The sequence below is a fragment of the Aquila chrysaetos genome, chromosome 1 (genome assembly GCF_900496995.4).
Source record: "Aquila chrysaetos chrysaetos chromosome 1, bAquChr1.4, whole genome shotgun sequence".
In the NCBI taxonomy this organism is placed as follows: domain Eukaryota; kingdom Metazoa; phylum Chordata; class Aves; order Accipitriformes; family Accipitridae; genus Aquila; species Aquila chrysaetos.
Window position 1 is genome coordinate 29,688,403 of NC_044004.1, and position 22,483 is coordinate 29,710,885.

Consider the following 22,483-nt stretch of genomic DNA (forward strand, 5'->3'; position numbering starts at 1 on the left):
ATAAGCAACTCAACAAATATGAACAACATCTCTTGAACGTTTTGTAACAGTTATCTCTGAACAGGAATTTCTCACACCCTGAACACAACAATCCACTGGAACAAGACAGAACACTTAATTAGTTTTACCTTTGCTGTCATGTACATCAGATTGTTCAGAACCATAGCTGTAGCCTGTGGTGATCCCCAGCCTTCTCCTCGTAGCCATCGTCTACTGTTCACCATTATTTCTCTGTCTTTCAAAGAATCTTCTTCATCTTCATCTTGCCGACGAATGGTTGGCAAAGGTTTCAAGTCTACCAGCTCAATATTGTTCATCCATGGCAGCAGATAATGCAGCATCACCTGTCTCCCAGCTGGGTGAGCCGTTTGGATTCTCTGACTTACTTCTGTCATTCAAAAATTAGGTACACGCATGAATTGCAAATCAATAATGAGAACTGTTTTGGTAATAATGACAACAATCATGAGCCCAGTAGACCATACTGATATAAAGTAATGCTGATACAGACGTAATATTTTTGATTAGCTGACTAGTGCCATTTCATAATGAAAAAGTCTGCAGTCTTCAGTAGAGCTAATTGAAGACACTGCTGACAAACAGTATGTTGAAGAAACCATATTAGCATACGCAAACACATGTATTCCTCTAATCGGGGAACTGAAAACCTAGATTATATAAAAATGTACCAACTTTAGCAAAAAAGCACTTAAATTTTTTTCTTCCTCATATTAGTCCTAGGAGCTTTTTAATTGATGTGAGAGGTTGTTACTCTGTAATTGTTTAAAAATGCTATGGAATAATATTTTTAAGCAATCTACAGTAAACAAGAAAACACTAGGAAAAACAATAGAAGAATCATTTTTAAAAACAGTTGCAAATTATTTCTCTAATGTGATTTTTCCATGGCTATTAGAAAGTCAGTAAAAGTATCTTTGATTCATGTTGTTTCCTCTTGAATATATTTCAAATACAAGTAAACAAAAACTGTAACTCAGTAAATTCCATTTTCCCCATTCATTATGATGTTACCTTGTTGTCTGTTGTCCTGCTTTTAGTGAATTACATATAAATTAATTGTTGAAAAATAAGGATTACACATTTTGTACAATGCTTTTGACCCACTGAAGTTTTTTGTTTTGTTTTAAAACCATACCTGAGAAGATAGCAAGTGTTAGTTCAGGATAAGTCCTTGCTAATTCTTCTGACAGTTGATAATACGACACAGAATACAGATGTGGTAAAGGAGAAGGCTGACCCAAAACCCCATCCGTCCGCTGAACTTCCAGTTTGTGAGCATAACGGAACATCTTTGGTTCCAAGATCTACAACAGTAACATTCAGAATTTGAAGATAAGTATAGAGCTACAATGGAAATCTTTATATAAAATCACCTTCTCAATTCACGTATCTACTCTCATTTAATGTTTCCTATCTGTGCAGATATATTTCCAAACAATATCAATTTCTGCTCATCTATGAGACATTGATAGAAGCAACGTAATCTTTGATGTGGCAGAGATGCAGAAGGAGGCTAAAGCAGTCTGATACTTTAAAAGTCAGTTTTGGCTGATCTTAAGCAGTGGTGTTCACTTGAGAAGAAAGATGGGGTTGAAAGGGAGGGTGGTGTGAATGCTGATATATCAACAGAGGTGTGACTTCAGTGGGGACTTTACTGTTGAATTTAGCTGACAACAAAAACCTTTGAAAAAAACCCCAAGACTTGTGGTCTGAGCCACAAGCAGCACAGATTTATTTATTTATTTTTAAACAGTAATGCTGCCTGTAAGATTAAGCTTACCCCGCAAATGACCTCGGAAAGGAATATACAAAAGTAAATTAAATGGCTAACAAGATTTTCAATATCATCTCTCCACACAGATAGATGAAAAAATGTTTGGTATTAATGTAAAAATCAGAAAACTGACTGCTACCCCAGCAGACAGAGTAAAGGGACAGAAAGCAACATACTTCTCTCTGAGGCACTCTTGGACAAATGGAGCTATATACCACTCTGTTTCAGGGCCAAACCAGAAGAATCTTGATTTAGGTTTTGTCTCTTGAAAAAGCAGATATTATGCAAATACAAGTTTTGGGCTTAGTTCATGAAAACATGACACGCTGCCACTGAAGCCTATTTGTGCCAGGTAACAATCTGGCCTAACTATGTACTAAAATAGAGAAGAAAAAAAATTTATACATTGTATTTCATTACTAAAGGGACAACACTTTTTCTTTTTAAATGCACAGGACAATTCTTGTTTTAAAGGGGAAAAAAAAAAATAATCAAAATTAGCTTACAAACCTGTAATAGTTGCATAGCAACTTCATAGATAGCCCTAGTAGAATCAGCTGCTTTAAATAGTATCAGATTCAGGAGGGTCACTGTATCACACTGGTAATCCCTAGGAAAAAATTGCAAGTGTGAAATAAGTAAAATTACATTTGGCTTTTTAAAATTTGAATTTATTAAAGTTTAATTTACAGGAAATATGGTATGGGATAACATAACATTTTGAAAAGTTTCTCTAGTAACACCTACACATAACCAGGGGTGATCTTTTCCCTTTGGGGGAGGAAAAAACCCAGTTCTACATGAAAGCACACTTTGAAAATGAAAGTTCAAAGTTTTGAAAACATATTGTAGTACCTGTTTTGGAACACGCTGGCTATGGCTTTAAAACAGCCAGCTGCTACCCGCTTGGAACCTGTGTAACACCGGTCTACGGCCCAGTACATGAGGTTACTCTGGTCAGGATTGAGTTCCAAGAGCAGCATGACTGCCTCACAGCCTAGCTGGTGAACCTGTATTCCAGAAAAGAACCAATATATATTTATAAATATAGAAAAAAAGACCACCTTACAAAGATGGCATAAAATAGAGAAATAGATATTTAATTAAAAAAAACCAAAAAACCCCAAAAAACAACTGCAATATACAAAATTTGTTCCACCTAAAAACAATGAGACCACAGCTTAAAATAATAATAGGTAATTCTATCAAACTGTTCAATGTTCAACTTGCGCACACAGTCATAAATTATTGAAGCAAATAACTAGATAGCTCTACTGACTTTTTTTTTTTTCCTCAGTTCCAAGGCTACCTTGAGCTATTTACTATTTTCACTTGTCTTACTACAACCTGAACACTGACCTGAAAGCATCAGGTACAGAAAAACACTTAAACATATGCAGGAATTCCAATGGGACACAAGGGATAGATCTATGTTGAGACTTGCATATTCTCTTGAATCAAAGCAGCCCACTGGAGCTGTGTTTTTATGTAGTCATAGTATTAGTGCAATAGAGGCCCTATATTTTAAATCTAAAGCTTGCCTGACTGTTTAGGTGTAAAGCTTGGTCTTCTCTGCAGGACCCCCAATGGACTCTACAGTCTCACAAGAGTTCACATTCAAAATCTTATCTTCTTTAAATTTCTAAAAGATCTGTTTATTACTACAACTTCGTAGCTGATTAGTTTATAAATAATACACAGTGTTTCACTCTCTGCCCATTCCTCTTCCATTCTGTTTTGTCTGCTCTTACACTGTGATTAGGGACTGCCTTCCTCAACAGGGTGAATACACATACTAAAGACAGTGCAAAAATATGCACTGCTAAAACAGCTTTGAGCTTAAGCCACTCTAAAGCATTTAGGCCAATCTGACTGCAAAACTCATTAAAGCATATGTTGAAGGCACTGATAGTTGCAAACCAACGTTGACATTGCCTGTATTACCTTTTTATCTTGTGAATCCAAAATATTATCCAGCCATTTGTATAAGTAGCCATCAGATGAGAGCCCGACGTTATCTGCAACAGGCCCACAACACAGTACAGCAGACATAGCCTTTAGAAAGTAATTGAAAAACACTACATTTTAGTAACTCAGACACAGGAAGTGCTTTTACCAAGTCCATTAAAATATCAGAAAACTAACTTCTATTCAGTCAAGGGAGGAAGACCAAGACTAATAAAAAACTGTTTAACATCTTAGTCAAGAAATTATCAAAACATATTTTTCTCAACTCCCAAATACAAGGAACTGTCAATACTGAAATGCTGACATATGTAAGAGTTAACAGGTCAGTTTGATTGTTGATTTACTTTTACATGAAAGCCTTTCTCCTCAGGCAACTGAGGACTACAGTCACTGAAGTGAACATTTAGTAGTCATTTTGAGAAATTCCTATAGCAAGTGCAATAGTTTACAGTATGGAGAAAGCCAAACTGTCATAAATACACATGTAGGCAGAAGAGGAAAAAACCTAAGTCATGAATGGCAACAAGGATGTGAAAACCACATCCAAAAAGCCCAAATGTTAAATTTGCATTAGAAAAGTTAACATAACAATCTGTTTCCAAAATTCAGAAAGTGCTAAAATACCTTTAATGCACAGTATTGGTGTCTGTTTATTCGCATGTTCCTATCACTGTATCTGTCCAGGGGAGTAAACATGATACTAAAAGGACCTGCCCAATGACTGAACAACATAAATAGACTGTGGCGTAGACTCTGCTGCGGAAAGACACTTCTTCTCTGGTGTACTGTAAGAAAAGCACACAGTCAGACACACTCCTCTTGTCATTCTTTGAAATAAAGTACATAAAACAGAAACAGACCCGAAGAATGAATATAGAAAGAAAAATCAATGTAAAGACACATTATTTCAACATCATAACAGCTGGATGTAGGTTTACTATTGTCCTGTTTAATGCCACTAGTGTACAAGAATAAGCTATTTATTAGTCCAGAGAATTTAAATGCACTGCAAACCAACAAGACTTTTGCTAAATCAGAAAATTACTTATACGCTTCCAAACAGTACCAAAAATCTCTCTTAAAAACTCATGCTGCTAAAGTTCTATTCAAAACTGATGGCATGAATTATTTTTATGAAAGTATTCTGAAACTAAAAAGTGGATTTTAGTTTAGTTTTTGTTTGTTTGGTTTTGGTTTTTTAAATGTACTGCATATTAAATACAGTCATCAGAAGTTATTAAAGCATTTTTACATACCTGGAACATTTTGAATTATATTTGCCACTAAGGCACTAAAATGGCATCGGATATCTTTCAATGTATCAGAATCCTTTTCATTTTCTGCTTCTAGGAGTTGTCTTGTTAGATCGACATACTCAAGTAAAGTGTTGTTGAGGGAATGTGTTTCATTATCAAGGCCACCACTTGCACTTAAAAATAAAATTAAAAAAAAAAAATCAAATAGTATGACAAATACATACAATGATTTTTGAAAACAATCCTTATTTTTTTCTCTTTAAAAAACCCTACAACCTCAACACTGCAAATATTTAATTCAAACTCGTTTCTTCACCCAGCTTCTATTTCAGTGTTAAATAAAAAGCTCCAGTGAAAGCAAACTAATAATCACTATCAGAAGTCACTCATCCTTCCACAGAATTAGTTCTTACATTGGGGATAAATGTTAAAATTTAATAATAAATGTTTAAAATGTTAAAAAATAATAATAAAAACCCTCAATCAACCAACACCTCCCCCCAACCCATGCTATTTGTAAACCAGAAAAAATAATTACTACTACTTGACTATAGATTTCTATATTACAAACTGATTTTTGGGAGTCAGTCAAGACGTTCAGTACTTCATGACATGCTATTGACTATTAGCAGATGAAAGCAATTTATTCATTTTATATGTTCATTTCCCATCTTCATTGCTTTAGCATCTGACCAGATGTCTGTATTAAACTAAATAAGGAGATTAAAGACTACATGTGATTCAAACCTGCCCTCCTTTGAAAAACAATTGTTAGAATGGCAATTCCTTTCCTCTCAGCTCCCTCCACCATGTTTCCACATTTGTACTGAAGACAACCAAAAAGCATGCCTTGCACACCAAAAGCAAGATGAGGAGGTTTATGGTAGCCCTTAATTGCTTGCTAGCTTCCACCACAGAGTCAGACTGGCCTCAGAGAGAAAAGCTGACAAAGTTCCAGGGTGCAGACTGTGGTTAGGAGATATTTTACATACGCTAATTAAACACCAGTAAGTACCTTGAAAGATAAGAAGGGAGAGTACGATTTTAAAGGCTGTACTCTGAAAAAGCATGCCAAAAGGAGGAAAGGCATTTTAGCAATGCTTCTGAGGCAACATTCTGAAATACACTGTAGTAGCTTGCTTAGAGACTGAGAACTTCACACTGATTATATTGCGAAGGTTGACAAATAAATGTTTAAGTATCACTGTCTAACAGAATGGGAGGAGCTAGCCTAACCATCTCCTAGCCTACTTCCTCTTATACAATTCCACCTGCATAGAAAAAAAATTTCTAAGAGACTTGTAAAACATATGCCAGAATTTTAAGTCTTCTTTCAAAGTGTCCCTATACAAGTAGGGTAAACTGAGGAAAAAACCCAACCTAGTTAACATTCTGCCTCCCTCTGAAAGAAAAAGGTCCAATATTAATGAGCAGTAGCCTTCTCTGCACAGGACATGCTGACTAGCACCAGGAATCCAGGTGAGGAAGAATTCCAGACTGATTACAGAAGAGTTGCAACTTGCGTTTTCTGATTTGCGTAACTGGTGCGATGTTTGAGCACACACAGACAAGAAGGAACATGACACACTGCCTGTTCAAAGCAATGTCCTGGGGAATAGGGGGAATAGCATTTTAAATAAAACACAGACCACAGTGACAAAGAGCATGGGGGTGGGAGGGATTAGAAGGCCAGCAAAATTCCAAGTTTTATAAAACCATGACTATTTATTTAGTGGTGTACTAAAACCCACTGAATAATTTTGCATGCTTGTTATACTGGGTCCTAAGAATACTAATGACTTAATTCAGAAGCATAAACAACATCTTATCATCAATGCTGCCCCTACCTGTGACTAATGACACCAGCATCTGCCAACAGTTCAAATATTCGTACTAGTTGTACTCGTAAAATATCTCGACGCCTGCGCCGTTTCATGTTCTATTCAACAGAGGAAACACAACATTAAATGAAGCAGAGGAAAAACTAAGTATAAAACCAGCATGGCATATAAAAGCATTATTATATCTGCACTACAACTGGCATCAATTATCAGGGGTACCAACCTTTTAAGATGAGGAGTTACCAGAATTGCTAGCAATTTTGATAAACCAGACAATGAACAAAATTTTTCCCTGTTGCAACTCCGAGATATACTAGGTTTGCTATTACACGTATTATCAAAATAATGTTTTTTATCAGTCTCCTGTTGCAAAGTGCAACATATAAAACAATGAAGTACAAATGCCAATCTTTCTACATATTTTGAGGAGGTGATTCTACATATTTCGAGGGAGGTGAGACCCCACCTGGAGTACTGCATCCAGCTCTGGGGTCCTCAGTACAAGACAGACATGGACCTATTGGAGCAGGTCCAGAGGAGGGCCACAAAAACGATCAGGGGGATGGAACACCTCTCCTATGAAGACAGGCTGAGAGAGTTGGGGTTGTTCAGCCTGGAGAAGAGAAGGCTCTGGGGAAGACCTTATAGCTGCCTTCCCATACCTGAAGGGGGCCTACAAGAAAGATGAGGACAAACTTTTTAGCATGGCCTGTTGCGATAGGACAAGAGATAATGGTTTTAAATTACAAGAGGGTAGATTAGACTAGATGTAAGGAAGAAGTTTTTTATGGTGAGGGTGGTGAAACACTGGAACAGGTTGCCCAGAGAAGTGGTAGATGCCCCATCCCTGGAAACATTCAAGGTCAGGTTGGATGGAGCTCTGACCAACCTGATCTAGTTGAAGATGTCCCTGCCCATTGCAGGGGGGTTGGACTAGATGACCTTTAAAGGTCCCTTCCAACCCTAACGATTCTATGATTTGCATGCAAGACTGACAAAACACACTATAGCCCAGTAACATTTTGAAACAGCAGTGATGTTCCTTTCCATCATCTGTATTTAATTACAAATTTATTACAAATAAGAACATGACGGTTACCACAAAAAATACTGAGTAATCATCTCTGAGTTTGTGTTTGCAGAGTTTATTATTTCTATGAAAACCTACTGAGGCTTCTAAACCTTCCTGTAAAACATGCTCTCCATTAGAAAATTTTTAGTCAGAGCAGTCAGGTGAGCTTACATCCTTTTTCATTTAAAAAAAACCCCAAAACACAACAAAGTTGGTAGAGTGTAAAACTCAATTCTATGTCTTAGGTACTACTAATTGTGGGCATGTTACTGATGACATGAAGTAACAGCTGTGTAAAACTATGCTTAAGTAAAAGGAAATAAAAGAATGTGGAAAAGGTTACAGTAATTTTTTCATTATTTTAAACAAAACCTCTTTGATACAGCAATAATACAGAGCTCAAAACAAACACAAAGCTCTTCTAATGTAAACACCTCACAATCATTTAAAAAAGTAACATCTCACCTTTTTATCTGGTATACTGACAGTTTTTAGGTGCAGAATTGAAGAACATAACTAACATTTCTTTACTACCATTTGTGAGAAGATAGTTAAAACTGTGTACTGAATAGAGTGGAAAATATCTAATTACCTCTGGCCTTCTTTCAAGTGCTTCCTTAATTATAGGATGTAATTCTTCTATTAGTTCCCTGAATTAAAATAAAAGAATTAAAAGGATAAAAACAACCATTAAATTAACATCTCAATTGAAAGGTGTTTCACAGCAACTAGTGTTACAATGTAAGTTAAAACATCCTCAGGTTTTCCTTCTGCACCTGCAGCTTTCTGAAGTAAACCAGCATTTAAGAGATGTTTCCCAGAAAGATAATTCCCTAATTTAAAGACACACTACCAAACAGATGTCTCAACAACTACCACTAAATCTGCATTCACCAATTATTATGGCATATTTCTATCACAGATGATTTTCATTTATTTTCATATTCAGAATTTATCAAAGCCTTATGGTGCAAATAGAGACTACTAGGGGAAAAAAAGATGTTGGCAGCTTATCACACAATGCTCTTTCATTTCTCATGATGCATTTAGTTGTTAATAAAGATCATTTCTTTAAGGCCAATAACACTACGCTGACAGAAATCAGACTAGCTCTATGAAAACGGAAAAGCAACATGCTTTGACGCTGTCATGAACATTCCCTAGTTATTCTGAAGCTCCACAGACTTTATTACTACTCAGTTCCTCCTGCGAAACTAAGATTCTCTTATGACTCCAAAAAGGGGGCAGGGAAAGGGGAAGGAGATCAGTAGTATGGATTGACACAGACAAAAAACTAAGGTAGAAACATACCAGGTTTACTTTAATATTTGTTAACATAGTAACGACCACCTGCACTTTAGATCTGTTGGAGTGTGACACATTTTTCTACTTCTGGTGCTATTGTAATTCAGACATACAAAAGCATAAACCACTTCCAAGTTTTCATGGTAAATGACTGACTCCTCTGCTACATCATTCAAAGGTTCTTCTTCAGAGAAACAGTCCAGAAAGCTACACAAACTTTTGCAGTGCGCTCAGTTACAAGACACTTAAGCATGGTTAGGGATTGTTTTACACTTTCCTTTAAACATAGAAAACACAGACAAGAATCTGGAAGAAGCTTTTTTTGTGCTAAAACATAATAAAGGGTCAGCTTCCCATGGAGAGCAAGAGACACCTAGACAAGTTCATGTGATGAGTAACAGAAAACAAAAGAGAAAAAGAATATTCTAGCAAGTTTAAGTGGACTGCATATACATATAATCCATAATGAAAAAAGTTCCCGAGTAAAACATACCAAGTGGGGAGGAACAGTGCTTAAAAAAACCAAAACCAAAACAACAAATCAGTGCAGAGCTGCAATGGTGAGGGGTGGGCTACAGGTAGCATCCGGTGTGAGTACGCACACTGGACAGAGGAAAAAAGCTGGTCATCAGAAACAAAACAAAATTCAGAATAAAGAAATCAGAAGACTGATGAGAATCAGATTTTTTTTTTTTTTTAAGTTTGCCGAATGAATTGTTTCTAATTTAGAAAACAAGGATTTCTGGTGAAATCCTCTCTGAAAGCATTTTCTAGACTTGTAGAGCACAATTATGATTTAAACTGTTCAGTATATCTTCAGAGTCATGGGACAAAATCTTGCTTTACTCCCGGCAGGAGAGCAAAGTAAGATATAATATAAAATTAGAAGATTATCAAAGGATTAAAATGGAATACTGTAACTAAGGACTTGGCATTACAGTTTAAAATACGTCTTTGGCTCCTCATCTACCATAATGTGGGACACAAGTGATTGGAGGAAAGCAGCATGTCATTCAAAACCTAGAGTGTTAGCGATCCCTGGTTTCTTCTGCAGAAGCTGAGTTGGTTGCGATAGCATGATACAACTTCATAACTCCCCATTATAAGAGGCTGCCTGCTGCCAGAGAACATCTGATGCTGAGCACTGGCCTTCCCAGGAAGTTTTCTCCCCCTCAGATGTTCTCCCTCTTCATCCATCCTCCATAAAGACAGAGCTGTCAGTTGAGGACAGTTGCATAGAGATGCATTTTAAATCTCATGGCTTCCTGGCATAGAGCTTCCTTTTCACATCAGTGGATTTGTAATACATATCGACAATACAGTACATTAGGATCTGAAGAAAAGTGAATTTCAGTTTAGGTAGGAATACCAGAATGGCTGGGTAGACTGTTTTGAACTCAACATTTATATGAGGACTTGTCACAATAGGGTAACCAGAAATTCTGGATTATGAGCTGAATCCAAATATGTTGAACATGATGTATGATATTAAGTTGACAGAACAAGTGGCTTGGCACAGATTTAATTCTGCTACAGTAGATCACAGTTACGGGTGCCCAAATTAATCCACATGGACTTGTCATCAGTACAATGTATGACAAAGGTGTATTAGTTATGAAGTTACAGGAAAAAAAAAGAGAAGCGGTGAGAGGGATGCACCACAAATTTCAGAAGCTTCAGCACTAGTCAGAAAACAGTTCTAACTGGTATTTTTTTCAGCTTGATCCAAAAATCTCTTTTTAGAATACAGTTATCATTAAACTACACACACAGAGCTCAGAAACACGTTTGTTGGCAATACCAATAAGGAGAGTTTGGTAACTCTTACAAACATGATTATAATTAACATTTCAAATGTTAATAGTCCACACAGTCTGTTATTTCATATAAGAGCTGCCTTTAATATCAATAAAAGGGAACTGTCTATTGTTTCAACTAACTTGTTTTTCTTTATGCAGACATGACCTCTACATAAAATTATTTCAACCTCAAAAAAGCTTTTCTAACATTTAGTGGTTTGATAAAGATAACTGTAATCAGTTTTCACAGCTTTTTTAAAATTCTTAAAAAAAAAGAAAGCAACCTTTTTTTCTGAGCTCTGATTCCCCAGCTTTGTAATCAATTAACATAAAAACAGATGAAAGACAACAGTTACCTAAAAGCTCCCGGGTTGGTCCTGCCAAGTCCCAGCACAAGGGATTCTGTAATTTCCATGCTCTCAGAGCGCATCATTGGAACTATGTGCTTAAACAGGGAGGAAGGGGATGGAATGCCAATGATCTAAGAAGAAAACCAGAACAAAACAGAATGAAGTAGTTACCAAACAATCAGGTGGTGTGACTTTAAAACATCTGCTGTAATTTTACAGTCTTCTCACACTGATCAGTGACTTAAAATGCTAAAAATGAAATTTTTGATCTTTGACATGGAAAAACTTTCTGAAATAGTAAACTAGTATTAATTACTTCTCCATTCCTTGTATAATTGAATTTTCACTGTCAGATGACAATGAATGCCTCAACACGATAAACAGACACTTTGCATGTTTATCCGCCCTCCTTAGGGAGGGGAAGCAGACTTCTGGTGTCCAACTCCTTAGACTCCATTGCGGCTCTCAGAGTGAATAAAGCTTTCAGTCTACAGTTCCTCAGATTTAGGGAAAGGATCTTGGTAACAAACAAGTGGAATAGGCTACTTCTCCCCAAAATCTGCTGTATAGTCCATGAGTTATCTTCACCTCTACTGTACCTTCTACAGGAAGCCAAAAAGGAGAAGAACAAGGCAGACAGAAAACCGTAGTTGGGAAAAATATAACAAGATACATCATGCCTAAATAGGTCACTGCTTCAGTTACTGAAGTGAGCGGCTATTTGCTCAGAATTGCAGAAGTCTACTGACAGCAAAACAAAAAAAAACAACCCAAAAAACCCAAACCAAACCAACACTCCCCCCCCACCAAGGTAAACAAAACATTTCCTCATTAACGCTAGGTAAGACTTTGAGATTGGGTTACAAAACATAAGCAGAAAAGCCTCTACAGCATGGATTGGGAGAAGCGAACTGAAACACTATCCTAAATAAATGACAAATGTGTACTAAAACATGTTTTCAGACAAATTACACCAGTTTCTGAAAATCATGATAGTTATTATAAGCCTCAGGTGTTTGTACTTTCAATAACATGTAGACTTATTTACAGTAAGCAGTAGAAGAACCTACTCTTGAATCAATGCTATAACCACTGTCAGGAGTAGACGCCAGCGTCTCAGGAGGGGAACATCTCACAGAGCCTGTGGAGGTGGAGGAGTTTGAAGAAGATGCTGCACTGCAGCAAAGAATCAGGTAGTTTCTCCAGAGCCCAATATAGGAGTCACTGCTTGTAGTAGTATTCACTTTCTTTGCATTGATAGGGCTGCTATTAAAAATAAAATGAAAAAACCAAAACCTCAGTGTAGTAAATGAAGCTTACCAGGTTTCACTTTGTTTTTCTACTGAATTTATATTTTCAAATATGTACATGCCATTGCTTCCAAAATTGTTAACATGGTAAGCTGAAGAAATTGTTCAGAATAGACCTGTACATGAATAACGTATGCTTTTACAGTCAAATCTGTTTTAACTATGATATGGCCGAAGGCATGAATTAATTAATTTTTAGAGCAGAAAACTTTTTTTCCAGATAGAACTGCTTTAATTTATTGTTACATAAAGCTGAATTAAATCCACAGAAAACATTGTCAGTCCATATGTCACCTCACTGAAACATAATGACATTACAATGATGATAAATCTTGAAAGAATACTCAATATAATATATTGTATTTACATTAGTAATTAACTTACTTGATATCCACTTGTGGAGACAGCAGTTGGAGTCTGGTGTAAGCAAATGTCCAAGCATAGCTTACAGCTGTTGGGCAGTGTTTTGGAAGATTTTCCTGTTTCATAAAACTTGAGAGGCTTATAATCCATGGATCTTGGCCTTGAGTCACATGTGCAAATATCCATATATGTGATGGACTGACCACATCAAACTGGTGGCTGATTGGGGAAGAATTCCAGTCAGCCAGAGTTTGTAAATCTATTGAACTGGGACAGTACAATAAAGTAGTCTGTGTGCATAAGAAAGAGAAAAAAGCAATATTTAATAACCATGTATATTAAGTAACAATCTCTTCAGTGTTAAATATCTAATAAAGTATCAGTGTCAAAACCACGTTTGGAATAGATAAAACACATTACTTAATTTATGGGTTTTTTTACACAAGTTCCTAATGTGGACAGTTATATAAACATGCTGTTTGGGAAGGAACTGGATATTAGAAATAGTAATTTCTAGAAAAAGGCCTTTTCACTCATGATGACTTAGTTCTTCCAAAAGATTCTGGACTCAAAAGCCTTACTACTGAATTCCAACTTGCTTGCTAAACCTAAAATCAGAAAAGCTTTTCCTGGATACTTAAGAGTTAATGATAAATATATAAATATGGAATTCAATTGTTATTCACTGATAGTTATTATAGCTTTCATCATGGATAAAGGACACATTGACTGTTAAGACACTGTACTGCTGCAGAAAAAGGCAGTGGTCTTTGCTTCCAAGAAATTCTAATCTATGAGCAAGATAAGAAAAAACAGATATAGATAATAGCTGGCTGTGTGTATATGGTGGACATAATGACACACTGTTGATCAGAAGCATACAATGGCAGTGTCAGCCTCGCAACACTCCTCAAGTTTTTTGAGGATTTTCTTTTGTTTGGTTGGTTGGGTTTTTAAGGTGATAAATTGCTGATAAAGTTTGCATAATCATAGTGACACTATCATTAAACTTATATACAATTTATTTGGGACAGTTTTGCAGAATTACCTCATCTTACATCCAACTTAACATAAAAAGTCTCCTACCTGGTCAGCCCCAGTGAGATGTATGAAACTCTCCAGGATAGTAGCACTTTGTCTGTCCATTACATCTATAGCCAACTCATCATCACTCTACAAAAGACAAAACACAAAAAGCTCAAAGAAAGCCAAGATAAAAGCAGTTTCATTAAGCAGTCACAAGAATGGGTCATCAACTCTTACCTTAGAAATTTCTAGAAGTGTGAACAAGGCCCTTATTTCTCTGAGAACACTGACAGCTAATCTCCTGGTGGCAGGCCTTGTGCTGCAAAGGATGACCAAAGCAAAGCCTTCCACCACGTGAAATACACTGGAATAAAGAGTCCTCTCCAGAGGAAGGGTATGGGCAGCCCCATTGGATACACCACGCTAAGAAAAAGATCACAGAATTTAAGAAAATTAAGAAAAAAGTAAACACAATCAAGCTATAGTTCCATTATTAGCAATGGCAGAAGAGATCATAAGGTATTTAGATCTTTGGCTACTAGTCAAATTTTGCATTATGAGAATGGCATAATATCAGCTACTTTGGTTTTTTTGGTATCTCTCTGAATTCCGTCCAAACAAATATCACAAGAAAGTCTTTCTTATTTCACTTTCTCATTCGAATGATGCAGTGAGGGCAAAATTAAAAATAAATAGGTAATACTCTTACATATAGAACTGTAAAAAATTAAATTATTTGAACCCTTTCTGTTTGCTAGTAAAAATGATGTTTCTTTTTAGTTTTACTGTTTTACCATTCCTACTTAATTTATTTCCAGTTACAGATGATGACTTTTGAAGTGAGCAAAGATGTGGCCATGAATTAGTGTTTCAGTAATACTTAGTAATATTAAAGTAATTTTTTGGCAAAAATACTGATTTAAAATAATAGGTCTAAAAATCTTCAAGCACTGTAATAGAGTAAGCTGAATTTTTATTACTTAACAAAAACAATAAAAGCTACTAATAGAACTGCATGTACATTCAAACCACGTGTTAACATCAAAGGACCTTATTTAGAAATACCTGAGAATCTTGGTTTTTATTGTGCATTTGGGCTGCTTGTTTCCACTGATTTATGAGCTGCACTAACATTTTTACTGCATTGTCAAGAAGCGTTGGGTGGATGTCAGTCACTTCACGCACAATAAAATATACAAATCCTGAAAGAACATCTTCCCGCCAATCTGGAAAATCAAGCATTAATGCTTGGAGAGTATTGAAAGCCAAGGCACGAAGTTCTTCATCCATATGAATTGTCAGCCTGTTTAGAAAAAATAGCGGTATCATCACCCCAGATTGGCATACTCTTAACCAGCCTTCATAAATTAAAGTTTGGTGTTAACTCTTCTTTCTTTACTGTATAATGTGGAATACTTCCACACAGATGCATTTTCCACACTGAATACATCTGAAACTGGCTACTATCAGAAGGTGCTAATACTATAGCAAAATAATGCAAGACTTCACAAAACTTAGTATAAACAAATAATTTTCAAAAGACATGGTCAAGTCTTTCATATAGGCACATCCTTGCAAGCATCTGAGCAACCACCTTAGAGCTCAGTAGGTAGGCACCCTGTGATGTACAGGTTATTTTCTTCAAATAAAAATTGAAAAGAACAGATTATTATTGCGGATAAAGCAGCTTTACTTTGGATATGAGAAAAAATTTGCAAAAAACCCCTTTGCGTATATACTTAAAAATATGTCTCAGCCCACCATGGTAGATGAAACTTGCCCAGTACTGTATTATTACTTAATACTTCATGTCTTTTATGTGATTTTTGACACTGAAGAAAAAGTGTTAGAAAAATCTTATTCTCTCACATTATTACTAACTTTTTAATATATGTAACTCAACACATTATATGCAAATGAATTTCAAAGCTAAAAGCTGTACTATATTTCTGCACCAACACCATTCTTGTATTGAAAATAAAAAAATTAGAAGGAGGAAGGTTTATCACTCCAGTAATATGTAAAAACTGTCTGCATATACCACAACTACATATTCTCACTGAATGCTCAGTTTACCCATAGGGATGGATAAATATGGGTAGTATTGGATCAAAAAACTGGAAAAAGGAAGAAGAATTAGAAGAGAACAAGGAAAAAAAAAGTTTCCCATAAATGCCTGTCTCACATTTTGGTAATGTCAAACAAGAATGACTTTATGATAATTTACAGTATTAGCAATAGGAAGGAAAAAAAAAAGAAAGAAAAGATAAAAGGGGAAAAAAGTATGATAGTAGTAACAAAAAGATAAGAACAAGTTCAAAAAACAAAGCAACAGAAATAAATTCCTACTTTTCAAGAAAATTCTCTCTAAAAATAAGTGCAAGATCTTCAGGATAAATTTACCTCCTGCTATTCTGGCCAGTAACACTTGACCAGCTGCAGAAGGTAGGCAGGAATAGGAAGAATCGATTCTGTATGCAGTGGACTCACACTACGTAGTGCACTGACAAACTCTTATACACACAGATTTAAAAAGGAACATCCACCAAGAGCAGAATTTCATCTCCCTTACCTTGCAAGCAATTCAATGAGGTCAGTCCTGCTCATGCCATCTGGAATCAGTCTTGGGATAGCAGCAATACAAGTTCTGAACAAATCTATCTTAGGTTTTCTCTCACCCCTACAAAAACAGTTTATAACCAAGAAAACAACAGGAAAATCTCCTTCAGTACACCACAAATATTTTCAATTTCATGTCAAAACTAAGGAGCTATCAAAAACTTTAGTCATTAATTAATGAAATTAGCATTCATTTAATAGTCAAGTAAGAAGCCAACAATTGTAATACATTAATGATGGCATCTGCAACATTACAACATAAAAATAGTATGACATAACTGTGACATAAATAGTATGACAGTAAAAATATTGTAATTCAGTACATACGTAATCATGTCTTCAGGTTCTTTATTGGACATCTGCACACTAGTCATGCACATGGGCCTTCCAACTTCTTTGTCCAAATGCCTAAGAATGCTATCTAGTGCTTTTCTGACTTGAGGGTAGTAGATGGACATTCCTGAAAAGCCAAAGAGTTCCAATCACCTCTTTCAGTTGTTCTCATTTAATTTTCACATTTTTATTAAAATATTTGCCACTGATTCAGCTTAGGACAGATTTCTTCTTGTACCAAAGATGACATGAAACACACTTTAAGTGTCAAAAGAAATGCATGTTAAATGAGTACTGGGAGGTATTACACAAAAGTACAAGTTTCCTTCAGAAAGAACATAAACAGGGAAGAAACCATTAGTTGCTTCTCTGTTTTCTCAATTCCGAGCATTTTAGTTCTTGTTTAAGTTTTGGACATGTTGAAACAGTCCTTTAGAGATGCCTATCTCATCCACAGAAGACCAATAGAGCACAGGGGTCAAAATTGTCTTACTCCACTTCAGCTGTGGGACATTTGGGTCATTCTAGAGTAACGTCAAGAGAACAAAAATTGCCATGCTATTTACCACACTAACTGCACTCAGGCTTCTTTGTGCTAATTTGGCAGCGCAAACACTTCAAAAAAAAGCCATGGATTTGGTCTCAGACACCAGAAGGTCAATATTGTCTAGCAGCCCTGTCTATAAAGAATCAAAGCAATTCTGTTAAAACGCACTGCCAACTTACAAAAGAATACAACATACCTATAACTTTTGCTTCCTCATCTGTCAGCGTTTTATTAAGAAAAATTTTCTTCACACGCAGAGTATTTCCTGAGGGAAGAACAACTCCTGTTGTTGGCATTGGTGGTTCACCATCCTTCTGCTGCAAGCTATCTGCTATGACAAGGAAGACTCTGAGGCCGATATTCATCCTCTTCAATAGCAAAAAAAGAGAAGAAAAAGGAAAGAGAAAACAGAAGAAATTGTAACATTAAAGTAACAGAGATGATGCAAAACACAAATTGCATTTTTCCTCTCTTTTAAACAGACAGCGGCATGGTTCCAGTAGGACAGGCATTATTTTAATGTTACATATTAAGGTAATGAAAGTAACAAGAATCAAGTTTAAGCCTTCAGTGCCTTCCCACAACTCTTATTCCAGTTAACTGACTTGGCACAGGCTAATATACCAAATATTTTATAGTACAGAGCACTAAAGGACTTAATATGAATGTCGAGAATGACATACTGAAGACAGACATTGCTTAAACATCTCATCTGTTAGACTGGGTCTTGAACCTTAAAAGCTAGGTACAACTTCCCTGAAAAAAGGCTTTACAGTTATACTATAACAAAAATTCACACATACTTACTGAAATTATTGTTGAAATTAGTCTGAACTGTAGTACGCTGCTAGCTTACTCAGTGGAAATAAAACAGCAATTGTGCATGAATGACTACAATTACTTCTTTAGTTTTAGCAGAACACCCCTTCAGATATTCATTAATCTGCTTTCATCCTGGCTCAAGAATAGTTAACCACTTTCCCCCAGAAAATCCCCCAATGCCCTGTTCTCACTGCATGCAAGTAATGAGCTTTTTTTACCTCTGGATTAATAGTGAAGGTTTTAGGTGATTTTCCAACACTAAGAAGATCAAATATTATTTCTTTCATTGCGAAATCCAAACGTTCCTATAAAGGAAAATAGATTGATATGATCATCTCTTTTCTGGTTATATGCATAGTTTAATTTCTTGGCTTTGCATAGGTGCTGGGTATCATGTCTTAAAAGTTTAAAAAAATTTAAAAAGTTAAAAAAAAATATTCATTTTTTCCTGTTTGTTCTTATGACTTAATGTTCTTTTTCAAATATAGTACGATTCAACGCAGCTTATCCCCTGATATGGTTGAAACATTTCTCTTGAAAAAATTCCCAGATAGTTCTGCTCGGGTCAAACACATTTCAACAAATGAGCTGAACCGTTTTAGATAAATGAAAATTAGTGATAAAAAGAGGAGCCCTAGGAAACAAATATATATCAGTGAAGGGCTGTGTGTCCTGCCTCATCCCTGTATGACCAGAAGCAAATAATTTTGGAAGCTGAAGCACAGACAAGCTATCTGTAAGACAGGAAAACATGTCTCTAATCTATAAGATTATAGATGAATGAGAGTTTATCTTGTGAGATCATATCCTGCATTTTGATATTAGGACAACAGAAGCACCTAAAATAATATAAATCATAATGCAATGCTAACTACACACACTGCATGCATTGCATATTTTTTCTGTCTACAGAGGCTACTCTCCAGGCTAAATATAAGTGGATATTACTGTTTGAATGTTTTGCCCCTTACAAAAATATTATAATGGAATATACTAATTATATTAGTGTATTTTTTCATATATATATACACAAACCCCCACAACAATGCAATACAAATGTAAATAATAATCATCACAATGTTCATACACAACAGTTATTGAAGTTTAGGTAAAATAATTTTGCGACTAGTAGAAACAGAACGAGTCATTTCATTTGCTATATATATTTGGGCAAATTCTACTCAAGATATAAGACCATGAATTCAGTGCAAATATTTAAAAAACTAACCTTAAATTTACACTTCTTGGAAATAATGTTCATCTTATTCTTATAGCTCTACCTAGATGTATTCTTACCTGAGCAATGAACTGAATAATCTTCACAAATATATTCAGAGGTGTGTCTCGTGGGACCACACTACGTGATCCTTTTGGAAAAAGTGCTGATACGATGCTCATGAGACGGCTACAAGAATTTAGAAACAGAGAGAAATAAAAAAAACTTCAAAAAAGAACTTTTTATAATAGCATAGATGATACAGCTCAAATCTGGAAGAGTGTGGGGGGTTACTACTAAATAGTACAGAAGCATATGACAGGTAGGACCACCTACAGAGAGTACAGCCTTCTACTGCCAGAGGCAACAGCATCATGGGTTCATTTAAAAAGTGAATAAGATCTTGCTTGAAACTAGTTAGTAATAGTCAGGAGGAGGGGCAAAATCTGAATGGCTATTCCAAATTATCATGATGCTAATTTATAAAGAAAACCTTTTCATTTCCAGCCCATACTTAGTGATAGCTACTTCATACCCTACTTGTTCTGGTACCATTAGTGCCTTTTAACTTAAATATCCTGCTTCTTATCTCTCCGCCCTCTTCTATCCCTGCATATCCCCGCAAAGACAATCATAGACTCTATTCCTTCTCCTTCTCAAAGTAATCAAGTTCTTTTGGTCTCCTCTATTAAGATGAAGTCTTTGTTCCCCTGTTTACCTGACTAGACCATTCCTGAGCTGGCTTCAAGATCTCTTCTGATATCACTAGGGGGGGAGAAAAACCCCCAGCAATCAATAGTTCAAAATCCTTTGTATAATGAACTTACCTTTGAGTTACAGTGTTGCTTTCACATTTTATTCTAATAACATAAACCCACAATAACCTATACAAAGATTCCAGTGCAACTCGAGACATTTTGGGATCTTTATTCTGTAAAATAAATGAAAAATCCAGTTACTGTTGCCTGTGAGACACTCAGAAAAATTCTATTATTACCCTTTTGACTTTTGAGAATATTTTCAATTTTTTTTAACAATGAAAACTGATGTGTTTAATACTGACTACAAGTTTTAATATGTTTTCATAAAAACAACCCTGCATTGCATATTTTCAGTACTACCTGAATATTTAACTAGTAATTCCAGATTATTTTACATTCTGAGTTATATTATATTCACTCTGAGAGCAGAGGAGTAACTAAAAAGCAGATATTCCTCTTGAGATGAACACCAAGGGTGTATTGCTTCCAAGATCTTTTCTCAGAAAGCCACTGTAACTAATACCTACTCTAAAGCAAACTAACTTATAGTTTGTCTAAAATATTGGAGTAGCTGCTTTGGATCAGGCACGAAGACTAAGTCCATCATTCAGTTTATAACAGCAGACAGTAGCAGGTGCAGAAGAAAAGAATGCAAAACAGGGCAGGCACACAAAGATGCTTCTCTGGGTGTGCACTCCAGGCTTCACCCAGCTTAGCCATTTCCTGTGGGCTGTGTTAGTGTTTACTCACTTCCAGTGGATTTTTATTGTAACAATTAAACTAGCTTTTTCTTGAATTAATATAAAATCTTGTGGCATATTTCAGTTTAAATTATGCTCTGTATGAAAAACAATTTTTTTTTTTTTCTTAAAGCTGCTTTGCTCCTCCTAGCTCTTAAACTGTGTAAAACAGTACGTAACTATCATCCTTTGTACCAACTCCAGCAACCCTTTTCCAACTAGGGATTCTTGGTGTATTTATAATCTTGAAGTGTCGAGCGAGATTCTTGGAATTGGCCATAAGTATGAGTTTATGAACAGAATAAATGACTCCCAGTTGTCATCCTTCTAGGCATTCTCTCAGTTAAAAAAAACCAAACAACACCCTCCCCCCCCCCCCCCCCCCAAACAAAACCAACAAAAGAACCCCCAAAACACACCTTCCCCGTGTTCAGTGAAGTCTTTCTGCTTCAAGACATATCTATATGATGCTTGAACCTAAGCCATTTCACATTCTGTGGCCTCTACCACAAGCCAGTAAGTCAGAATAGCAGACTACTTTGTCCTCCCAGGACAAGCGGACCGCAATTTCACAAAGGGTGTAAGTGGATCTAAGACCATAATGTTCAAAAAGAGATGGTCTCATCCTAGGTTCCTTCCTGTCCAATCTCACTGCTCCCTTTGCATTGACTCTAGCAGTAAGAAAGTCCAACTCACACCAGTAAACTGATCCAAATAATTTCATGGCCATGCCTGTGCCATAGACTATACAAAGGAGAGTAATTTGGATAGCTTTAACATGGGTGGGTCAGGACAACTGGTTTTGGCAGCAGCTTACTTTAAAAAAGGCTAAAAGCCTATCACAAAATCACCAGAGGCAAAAGTGGTACTTCACAGACAAATAACATACATGACTGTTTATCAGAAATTAGAGGGAATAACTTAACCCAGTCTACATCAGTGATAATGCTGTTCTACTCTCCCTTCACACTCATCAGTGTGCTCCTGCCATCGCCTCTGAATTAGCACACCTGCAACTAGGCAGTGGGTAAATTCAGGAAGGTGATCCGGACAAAATCTAACTAGTAAGAAGTTACACCTGTCCCTGGTTAGTATTCAGACAGTAACTGTCCCACTGTCCAGTTAATTTACCAGCAGTGCTACTGTGAGGAAGAAGCAAACACTCATAATTGTATGAGAGGGTGAGACTGTGATAGCTTTGATTTTAATACTTAAACAGCAAAAACCCATGGTATTATTCCTCATTTAATCTATAGGCCAACGGTTCTTGATGTACAAAGTAGGCTAGTGAATTCATTGGTACACGCGTTATCAAAGCCTATCTGAAATGCAGTGTCTAGAACTGAGTAATGCTTCAATT

The 22,483-nt window shown here is 36.1% G+C and overlaps 1 protein-coding gene across 4 annotated transcripts in view; it reads right to left on the minus strand.

The window, feature by feature from the left end:
• FRYL (FRY like transcription coactivator) overlaps positions 1-22,483 on the minus strand; it is a 103,651-nt gene that overhangs the window by 54,053 nt on the left and 27,115 nt on the right. For all 4 annotated transcript variants that reach the window (XM_029999084.2, XM_041118277.1, XM_041118250.1 and 1 more), the window contains 21 exons: positions 20,450-20,553; positions 19,703-19,811; positions 18,625-18,711; positions 17,781-17,952; positions 17,032-17,164; positions 16,658-16,765; positions 15,151-15,388; positions 14,323-14,508; positions 14,146-14,232; positions 13,081-13,349; positions 12,457-12,652; positions 11,393-11,517; positions 8,525-8,582; positions 6,867-6,958; positions 5,020-5,192; positions 4,388-4,548; positions 3,740-3,850; positions 2,651-2,805; positions 2,306-2,405; positions 1,157-1,325; positions 129-388 (listed from right to left, as the gene is read on the minus strand). In XM_029999084.2, coding sequence (XP_029854944.1) covers positions 129-388; positions 1,157-1,325; positions 2,306-2,405; positions 2,651-2,805; positions 3,740-3,850; positions 4,388-4,548; positions 5,020-5,192; positions 6,867-6,958; positions 8,525-8,582; positions 11,393-11,517; positions 12,457-12,652; positions 13,081-13,349; positions 14,146-14,232; positions 14,323-14,508; positions 15,151-15,388; positions 16,658-16,765; positions 17,032-17,164; positions 17,781-17,952; positions 18,625-18,711; positions 19,703-19,811; positions 20,450-20,553 — 3,093 coding nt within the window. The remainder of the gene's footprint in view (positions 1-128; positions 389-1,156; positions 1,326-2,305; positions 2,406-2,650; positions 2,806-3,739; positions 3,851-4,387; positions 4,549-5,019; positions 5,193-6,866; positions 6,959-8,524; positions 8,583-11,392; positions 11,518-12,456; positions 12,653-13,080; positions 13,350-14,145; positions 14,233-14,322; positions 14,509-15,150; positions 15,389-16,657; positions 16,766-17,031; positions 17,165-17,780; positions 17,953-18,624; positions 18,712-19,702; positions 19,812-20,449; positions 20,554-22,483) is intronic.